General features: G+C 53.6%; 1 protein-coding gene across 2 annotated transcripts; it reads right to left on the bottom strand.

Moving 5' to 3' along the window:
* Positions 1–3,030: 3,030 nt before the first annotated feature.
* Positions 3,031–9,638, bottom strand: LTBR (lymphotoxin beta receptor). 2 transcript variants are annotated; one of them, XM_029206684.1, is made up of 10 exons: positions 9,338–9,637; positions 9,104–9,200; positions 8,726–8,851; positions 8,490–8,642; positions 8,070–8,166; positions 7,844–7,935; positions 5,425–5,532; positions 5,087–5,112; positions 4,272–4,500; positions 3,031–3,940 (listed from the first exon to the last, which is right to left on the bottom strand). In XM_029206684.1, the coding sequence occupies exons 1-10, from the start codon at positions 9,431–9,433 to the stop codon at positions 3,699–3,701; spliced, it is 1,266 nt and encodes a 421-aa protein (XP_029062517.1). In that variant the 5' UTR covers positions 9,434–9,637; the 3' UTR covers positions 3,031–3,698. The 2 variants fall into 2 exon arrangements, with proteins under 2 accessions (XP_029062517.1, XP_029062518.1); XM_029206685.1 differs by lacking the exon at positions 5,425–5,532 and having other exon boundaries at positions 9,338–9,638.
* Positions 9,639–9,882: the final 244 nt, after the last annotated feature.

Raw genomic sequence — 9,882 nt, 5'->3', positions numbered from 1 at the left:
TGTGGGAACTGGGGGAGTTTGAGTAGACAGGACTGCTGAAGGACACTTCCTTATTCAGAGCTGGTTGAGGATTTCTTTTATTTAGCCTCTATGCCTAATTGGTGCCAAGCAGTGGGTCATCACTTGGCTAGAGGTGTGACAATCAGCTCTCTTAACCCTGAATCACTGCATGTGGGGCTTGAATTAGCTGTGAGATGGTAGGTACTCTAGTGTGTATGCACTGTTGAGTGTAAAGCCAGGGCAGGGTGGGGGGATAGAAAACCTTTGCAGGACATCTACTATAAGGATGAGCGTCTAAGTCTAGGTTCTGAACAAAGCCAGAAGTGCTTTGCTACTATTAATACCAATTTCTGCACTCAGTCTTTTGTGTGAAATCCTTGTATAATTGGGGATAAACCCATAGCTAGTTCAACTTGGTCTCTTGGGAACCATTCTGTTTTCTCTAGCCTTGGAGGTTGGGGGCAAGCTCTTAGTCATGGCTTTACAGTGACCATATGATTCAGTAGTAAAGATTTAAGCCCACTCTGGTTCAGACATGCTGGGCTCAGCGAGCCTTAGTCTGGGGGGAAGGGCATACGTACTTTAAAAAAGAACATTTAGTGTTGTTGTGTTTCATATTTGGAAAACAAGAGGGAAAGTCTGTTCTTTTCAAAACACAAACTACAGGAAGTGAAGCTTAGTAAAATGTACAGAGGCTGGTGATTCTCAACCAAGGAGCTGTGGTATAACAGAGTGTCCCTGGGGCAAGATTCTATCAAAGTTTCCATCAAATGGGGTTGGGGTTCTTCGGGGGTTTGTTTGTAAAAACACTAGTGGTCTGTGAGATCTGGACCTTTCTCATGGGCTCTCAAGTTTGTTTTCTCTCAGTGAAGATCACAGCCAAGAACATTCCTTGGGCCCCAGGACATGGAGGTAGATAGAAAATTCCAGAAGGTTTGGGGTGGGGGATGGGGTCCAGACTCTGTGAAACTTCTAGAACATTCCATGCAATTCCAAACAGGGTAGACAATAAAGTTTATAAACCATCCAAAAAAAAAAAAGAAAAGACTAGCTGGATTCAGACCTAATTACTCCATTATTAACTACCATTTTATCCGGTAGTTCCATTAGCATCATTTCCTTAAAAAAATTTCCCTCCTTTTATTTTGTTGAAAAGAAAAAGGATAATTTTTTTTTTTTAATCTAAACACCTTGGAACAATGATTAAGGAATCACGTTGTCTAGTGCTAGGATATGGCAAGAACAGGAGGATTTAACTCTCTAAAAATACAGGTCACATTATTTACTTCTCAAAAAAGGAAGTTGGATTTAGCACTTTCAAGGTCAGCCTTAAATAACCCATCCATATCCAACCTTAAATAACCCTCCCCACCTTGAAGGGTCCCAGCAACAGAGTCATAACATTAGACCCAGATGGTGGCCTTTTATGGAAGGAGCGGTCGGCTGGCAGCAGCTCCCCTCACAATCCTTCAACCTAAGACCGAGCAGCATGGCAGATAAATTATGGGGGCCCAAACCTTTACAAACAATAAGAGGGCTTGAAAGATTTAAAGTTCTTTTTGGGGAAAAAAGAAAATACAGGCATATTTGGAGATGTTGCAAGTTCCATCCCAGACCACTACAATAAAGCAAATCACACGAATTTTTGAGTTTCCCACTGCATCTAAAAATTATACATATATGTAGTCTATTAAGTGTGCAATAATAGCATTATGTCTAAAAACCAACGTACATGGCTTCATTTAAAAATACTTTATTGCTGAAAAATGCTAACCATCATCAATAATGCAGGGTTGCCACAATTTGTAAACAAACAAACAAACAAAAAAACCCACACACAATACAGCGAGGTACGCCTGCAAGACAAGAAGAAATAAAGTAAAGGTCACGAGTGCTCCTTCTGGGTTGAAGGAGGCCGGCCTCTATCTCTTCACCAACCGAATGTGAACTTGGCCTCTAAATTTATGTCAATTTATGTCTAAAGTGTGTATCTTTCCCTTCATCCAACCTTTTGCCAAATACTTTTGCACTTTGCCTTGAGCCTGGGGGTTTGAGAGCTGGCTGAGACTGGATGCCGGTGGGACATGCAGGAGGTCTGATGACTTCAGAAAACCAGCCCATTTTACCCGTTCAGAGAAATTCTCTTTTTACCCAACAGGCCTCTAGAGCCAGCCTAATTGGGGTTGCGGGGGGAGGGCGCATGGCAGCCATGTGCGGCTGAACTGGGCAAGTGACTTACCCTCCTGGGCCTCAGTGTCCTCATCTGTTAAATGGGAAGAGTCATGGTACCTACCTCCTGGGGGGGTTGTGCAGCTTGCATAAGGTCACGTTGCACAGCATTTAGAATGCTGCCTGCCACGCTGTCAGAGATTGCTGGCCAATACTGTCATCACCTGAACTCCATATCCCGGCCTCTTACACAAATACCTTGTGGGATTATATTTCACAGCTTTGACCTGTGCCTTTGACACGGCCCCAGTGGAATAGTGTTCCTCTGTAAATTCCAAGGGACTTCTCTAGCGGTCCAGGGGTTAAGACTCCGCACTTTACATTTTTTTTTAAATTTTATAAGTTTATTTACTTATTTATTTATTTATGGCTGTGTTGGGTCTTCGTTGCTGCGCACGGGCTTTCTTTTAGTTGCAGCGAGCGGGGGCTGCTCTTCATTGCGGTGCGCGGGCTTCTCATTGTCATGGCTTCTCTTGTTGCGGAGCGCGGGGTGTAGGTGCGCGGGCTTCAGTAGTTGTGGCACGTGGGCTCAGTAGTTGTGGCGCATGGGCTCTAGAGCGCAGGCTCAGTAGTTGTGGCGCACGGGGTTTGTTGCTCTGTGGCATGTGGGATCTTCCCGGGCCAGGGCTCGAACCCGTGTCCCTTGCATTGGCAGGCAGATTTTTAACCACTGCGCCACCAGGGAAGCCCAAGACTCCACACTTTCAAATGCGCAGGTTCGGTCCCTGGTCAGGGAACTAGAATCCCATATGCCGTGTGGCACGGCCAAAAAAAAAAAAAAAATCCCACAGAAATCAATGATCTAGGTCTCAGTCTCCTCTTTATTTGCATGTGGTTACAATTCATAAATACACTCACCGTTTTCCTCCCCCTCCAAAATTCTCCCTTATACCTAAAACCCCACCCAAGCCCCTGGTTATAAGGATTCCCTTTCCTGTCTAGAAGGGGAGGGTGGTCCTCCCTGTCACTCCATCTTCATGTAGCGTCTCCCTCAGTCCATGTGAAGTGTGGGCCCTCGAAGGGCCTCTGAAGCTTGGGGATGATGGGCACCACAAATCCGCCAGAGGTCCCGGCCATGTCCTTGAGTGACCATGTGGCTGGCTCCCTTCCGTGCCATGCTTGGGGTACAGATGCCAGGGGGCTGGCAGTTAGGATCACATGTGCTGTCCGTGCCTTAGGCCGAGCTGGTGCTGCCCCAGTGGGCAGGGGGTCTGCAGTGGAGTCCCGGGCCTGCTCGGGCGGTGGTGAGAGTCCTGCGGGGGCACCGTTCCCAGCCAGTGCTGGCCCTGCTCTCAGAGACGCGTCTGAGCCCCGGCCCCTCGGGGTCCAGCTCTCGGGGCCCTACCCAGGCCCTTGGTCAGTCCTGTGCGGGGAGGGCGGCCTCGAGGAGGAGGCGCTCTCAGGCCTCCCTTCTCCTGGCTTCTCCAGACAACATCAGGCGTGGGTGACAAATTGGGTCCTTGGCCCCGTTAGGGGGTGTGGCACCCCAGTGTCTCTGTCTCAGCCAGGTGCCAAGCTTTGCCATCCTCCTGGTAGGGTGTGGAGAGCCCAGGAGGGCTAGGGGCACCCTCTTCAGGGATGGGGTACGGAGGCTCTGGGGGAGCGGGGGTGTCTCCGGGGCCCCGTGCTCCCCCCAGTACTGGCCCGTTGTAGATGTAGATGTTGCCGGTGACAGTCACAGACCCGCCGGTGACGTGAATGCCATTGGTGCCTGTGGGAAGGAAGGCGGAGTAAGGAGTGAGGGGCAAGTTTGAGGGGAAGGCCTGTGTGACCCCAGCATCGGACTCCAGCTTCCCCAGGGCCCCTGTCCGCCATCGCCATTTCCGCTCTGTCCCCCTCCATCGACGTTCTTGAGCTCTGTGTTTATTCCTCTGTTTCTTGGTTTTCAGTCTCTTCCCTTCTCTGTAGTCGGGACGCTCTGGCTGCTGGAGCTTCCTCTTGCACCAGGTTTAGTCTCCTCATTTCTGCCTAGCTCACACTCTCTCTCCCTGCCCACTCTCCCTCCCCACCCACTCTGCTCCCTGCGCCTGCCCCAGGCTCACCGTGGGCCACCTGGCCTTGCTCTGGGAGCTCAGCCTCCAGCTCCCTGGCCTGGCTCAGAGGACTCTGCTGTTGTAGCGCCTCTTCCTCCAAACCTGGGGACGCCGGGAGCCCGGCCGAAGCTGGGGTCGAGTCTCCAGAGGTGGGCAGAAGTGGCTCTACCAGGTCAGGGTACTGTGGGTTGACCCTCGGGGGCTCCCAGCTTCCTTCAGCAGTATTTGATTCCTCTCCCTGCAGGACAGAGGCCGAGAACCAAGCAGTGACGTGGGCCTCAGACCCCGTCTTTCTTTAATTCCTCCCCCCTCCCCACCCCACGCTTAGGCAGCTCAGTGCCCTCTTCTGCTCCTCATCAGGCTCCCTGCCTCAGGGCCTTTGCACCTGATGTTTCCTCAGCTCCTGGAGCACTTTCCTCGATACATCCCGACGGCTGGCTCCCTGTGTTCTTCAGCTCTCTGCTCAAATGTCAGCTGATCACAGAGGCCCTCTCTGTCCACTCTAAGATAATATACCCTCGTCTGTTGCCACTGTCACTGTCCCCCTACCATGCTTTATTTAGCAATTATCACTACCTGAGGTACAGCTGTCTAACTTTATTCTGGCTCCACTGGTTTGTAACTCTGGGAGGACAGACACTTTGCTTTGCTCACTGCTGTTTCCACTGTGCCTTGAACAGTGCCTAGCACACCGTGTGCTTGATGAATTATTAGTTGAATGAATGAATGGTTGTTGAAGCGGCAGACTCTTTTCCCGCCTGCCCCCCACCTGGTTCACCTGTCCCCCTGCCCCTCCTTGCTGCCTCCTCAGCCTTCCCCATTACCTCTGGGTGCCTCTTGAGCAGGGATCCTGCAATAGAAAATGAAAGGGCAGGCCTCAGACCCTCAGGCTCTCCCCCTCCACACAAGCCATGATATGGCACTGCCCACCTTGGGCTCCCCACAAGGATCAGGTTATCATTACCCTTATCTCCAGCCTCAGAGTGGGGGGCTGGATGGAGGTGATGTCTATGTGGGGGGCAGGTGCTGGGCGTCTTGGGGGTGTGAAGGCGCAGAAGGGTCATCCCTGGGGGAGCTGAATATTCCCTCCAGCCCCCCTCCCCCATCTAGGTAGGCACAGACCCAGGCCCTGCATCCCTGCCTGCACCCTGCTCCTTCCTACCCAGCTTTCTGCAGAGAGAGGGGTGGCTCTTCCAGGTGCAGGCAAACACAGTGGTGAGAAGCAGCAAGGAGACCAGCGGAAGCAAGACGGCCAGCACCAGCATCGTTCCTGCAGGACGGCAGACAGGACGGGGCATGAGGGTCCGAGGAGGCTGGGGGGTGGGCAGTTAAGGAAGAGCTCTCCAGTTCTCAGGCCACCCGGGCAGAAAAAGGAGAGCAGCTTTCCCTTTCTGGTCCCACTACAGTTCCTAAAGGAGGAGTTGGAGAAACTTCCCTCGGGTTACAGAGAAGGGGCACTAAGCCTGACTAGTGGGGGTACCTCCTGACAGCCAGCAGAAACTCTGCCGCAGATGGAGACGTTCGGGGTGGATGCGGGTGGCCACCGGCACGGGGGCAGCCTTGTGGGTGAGGACAGGCACTTGGGCAGTCGGTCTGCAAGGGCTGAAAGTGGGAGTGGGAAGCAATAAGGGAGGTGGGGAGTCTGTAAGCAGACTCAGGCCACAGGGTGAAGTCATGTCTCTGTGGACTTGACCATCTTACAGAGAGACCCACAGCTGCGGGAAGCTGAGGTTGTCCTTCTGCAGCTGTGGAGGTGTTTACAGGGGTGACGGAGTCGGGATCCTGCCTTCTGAACTCTGCCTGTGGCTACCTGGCAGTGGAGGGCTGCCCGGTCTCCACCCGTGGCTCAGGGCAGGTCCCGGGAGGGAGGGAAGCGGAGGCTGGGTTTCTCAGGTGCCCACATGTAGCCATGGTAACTGCTGCCTTCCTATGGGCCTCATGCTGCCGTCAACAGCATGGAGTCTACCATGCCCGTCGCCTGTGTCACCTGTGCCTGAGGAAGATGGGGAGCACTTGGACATTTGCACACTGGGAGTTTGCCCTTTGTGATCCGTCTAATTCCATGGCCTAAGGGAGTCCAGAATGGGAGGTGTGGGGAAAAACTAGACCCGGAGTCTTGGACACCTGGGCTCCTGCCCAGTTGTGTATTTTTCATATAAAAATGAGATTAGTTTACATACTCTCTAAAATTTCAGCTCTAAAATGACGATCGTTTTTGATACACAGTTAGAAATTAATACGAGGATGTGGAAAATATTTATGATATAGTTGAATGAAAAATTAAGTTACAAATGACTGCACTTTTAGGAAAATAATTATTTTTTTCTATTGCACAGAAAAATGTATGGGAAGATATATTCAAAAGTGTTGAGTGTGGGGCTTCCCTGGTGGCGCAGTGGTTAAGAATCTGCCTGCCAATGCAAGGGACACGGGTTTGAGCCCTGGTCCGGGAAGATCCCACATGCCGCGGAGCAATTAAGCCTGTGCGCCACAACTACTGAGCCTGTGCTCTAGAGCCCGTGAGCCACAACTACTGAGCCCACGTGCCACAACTACTGAAGCCTGCACGCCTAGAGCCCGTGCTCCCCAACGAGAGAAGCCACTGCAATGAGAAGCCCGTGCACCACAAAGAACAGCAGTCCCTGCTCACTGCAACTAGAGGAAGCCTGTGCACAGCAATGAAGACCCAACGCAGCCAAAAATTTAAAAATTAATTAACTAATTAATTAAAATTAAAAAAAAGAAAGTGTTGAGTGGATATGCTAGGTGATGGTTCTCTGGGTGAGGTTTAGTTTTGTTTATCTGAATTTTCTAATTTCCTGCAGTCTGCAAGTATTACGGCATGGGCTTTGGAGTAAGAGAGACTTAGAATAGGTCTTCATAACACCAGTTACCATGTGGATGATCTTGGGCAAGTCACCCAACCTCTCTGGGATGCGGTTTCCTCATCTAGTCAGCGAGGATAATAATAAGACTATTTCATAGGATCATTATGAGGGTCAAATGAGTTATTGAAAGTCAAGTGTTCACAGAGTGCCCGACGCACTAGCTCTCAATAAGTGGAAGCGATGATTATAAATACTTGGTAATTTTTTAAAGTTAAGGAAATAAACTTTCCCCTGATTAATAACAACCACAGTCATTAGAAACATCCTGTAATCCTCTATTAGGCGAGGAAACCAGTGACTCCACAGAAAAGACCAAGAAAGCATCAAGTGTAGAATCTTCTCTCGAATAACGGAAGGTGTAACCCACTACAGAGACATCCAGTCTAGTAAATGGATTATGTGATGGTGGCATGTCCAAAACGATGACAGTGATGTCAGTTACAATTACATCTCCGTGTGGGTGTACTATTACATATAACTTATAAGTCATGTGTAGGACATATAACTTAAAAAGTGTGTGTGTATGTTTGTGTGTAATTAACCTGGCCCAGGGATACTCCAATTTCCCTTTGAGGAGCTTTTCTTCTTGCCTCAATTCTGACTGGAAAGGATTCATCATTTCCCCGTTCTTTTAGATGGCTAGAATTAAGGCATCTTCCCAGATGCCCCCTGCCCCTGCCCCTGGCCCCTCACCTGGCGTCTCGGAGGGCTCTGGCGGATTTCTGCAGCTGGTGTCAGACCGGGAGGTGCCTGGTGCTGCCTCTACGAGGCCCTGGTCCTCACACCTGTGGAGGAAAGAGCCCAGCTCAGGTGGGCTCCTGGCGGTAAGTGGGAAGCGGTCCATGGAGCTGAGCAGTGGAAGGGGCTGTCAGCAGCTGGGGCTGGGAGGGTGGGAGGAACACGGACCTAGCACCCTCACCTGGTGTGGGGCTGGCAGCGGGCGCTGGGGGAGGAGGTGTTCTGGAAGTGCCCTGCCTTACAGGGAACACAGTTGCTGTTAGCCTTCCTGTCTTCATCTGGCAAAAGAAATGCATGGCCAGCCAGGGTGAGTGGGCAAAGGGAGCCCACTGGATGGCCCCTTCCCTGACCACCCACTGCAATCCGTAGTTTGCAGCATCTTTCCTGATCTCCGAATTGCCCGAGCTTCCTCCCAGTGCTGGGAGGACCCCCGAGCCCTGCACCATCCCAGTTTCATTTCTCTGCAGGTCCCTTCTGTGAGCCTTGCTCAGGGAGGGAGAAGAGGCCTGGGGCCTCACCATGGACACAACCCCATGCACCCTGCCCCCTTCAAGATCACCCACCTCCTCCCCCCACCCCTTTGCCCCCAGTGACCTCTGACCTTTGAGCTCGGCTTCAGTGCCAGGCGGGCAGTGGGAGAGTGACTCGCAGTGTACACACTCAGAGCCCCAAAAGACGCAGAAGAGTCCTGGCTGGCAGCGGCACTGGGTTTTGTGTTTGCTAGTGCAAGGCGTGATCTCCACGAAGCCCAGCACTGGTGGGGAGGCAGAGGGCTCAGCAGAGGGGCTGCGCTCCAGGAGATCCCAGCCCCCGTCCCCGCCAGAACACCCCACTCACTCTGGTCACAGGGGCGGCACAGCTGGCAGATGGAGAGATGGTTCCAGTGCTCGTTGTAGGAATTTTCGGGGCACGTGGCACAAGTGGTGTCCTGGTCGGGGCCACATTCAGCCGAGACGTGTGTGCCTAGGATGTGAGCGGGGCAGTGGGAGTGTCAGGGGACTAGGGTTCCCCCATGCCCTCTGCTGCTTGCTGTGTGACCCTGGGCCTGTCGCGGTACCTACACAGGAGGGACGGCCAGTGTCTCTCACTCTCTGTTTCTGCCAGCGGGTACTCCTGGGAGCTGGCGTCCACCTTCCGTCTGAGGCAACGATGTGGGCTGGAGCGCCCTGTAACCCACCTCCCCGTCCCAGACTTCCTGTGGCCCCCGTCTCTCACCTGGGGGGCAGCGGGAGCAGCAGACGTGATGCTTGGGCTCGTAGTACTCCGTTTCCCGGTCCCGGCAGGTTTGGTTCTCCGTGCGGTAGGGGGGCACCTTCAAGGGGCGATGGAGTGAGGCGAGAAGTATTCACAGTCAGCTGGGAAGGGCAGAGGGGCTACAGAGAGGGCGGCCCAGACCCCTCTTCCCTGGCTGAGCCCACCCCCACCCGCTGGCTTGGGCCCCTCCCTCACCAGCTGGGGCTGGGATGCTGCCAGGAGACCCCAGAGGCCCAATATGAGCGGCCCCCAGGCCAGGCCGCAGGGGGAGGCGGCCCACGGCAGGCGCATGGCGGCCAGTCAACCAGCCGAGCAGACGGGTGGAGGCCTGGGAGGAAGGTGGGAGGCCTGGACGTCCCGGGCAGTGGTGGCAACAGCCTCCCGAGCCCAGAGGCTGGGACAGGACTTGGCCGACTTGCCCCCGGGGGCCAGAGCGGCCGGGCCTGGCCTGGCCTCCAGGGCTCCAGCGCCGGGCTCAGGAAGTGGGAGTGGAGGAGCCGGCGGGGCGGGGACAGGGAGAGCTGGGAGCCGAGGCAGCCGTCTGTCGCAATCGGGAAGAGGAACAGGCTTGGCTGCCCGACGCAGGGCGGGAGGGGGTGGCGGGGAAAGCACGTGAGGGCAGCGGGGCCGGAACCGGGCCTCCTCCCTTCTTTGGAGGCCTGACTGGAGAGGAGGAGGCAGGGACAGGCCAGGCCCAGCCGGTGGGAAAGGGGTAGCAGAGCCAGTGCGCACTCCTCGGC

Source organism: Monodon monoceros, unplaced genomic scaffold, assembly GCF_005190385.1.
Source record: "Monodon monoceros isolate NGI ecotype Baffin Bay Population unplaced genomic scaffold, NGI_Narwhal_1 Super_Scaffold_6, whole genome shotgun sequence".
Lineage (NCBI taxonomy): Eukaryota > Metazoa > Chordata > Mammalia > Artiodactyla > Monodontidae > Monodon > Monodon monoceros.
The sequence above is the reverse complement of the archived record's forward strand: the minus strand, read 5'-3'. Positions and strand labels throughout refer to the sequence as shown.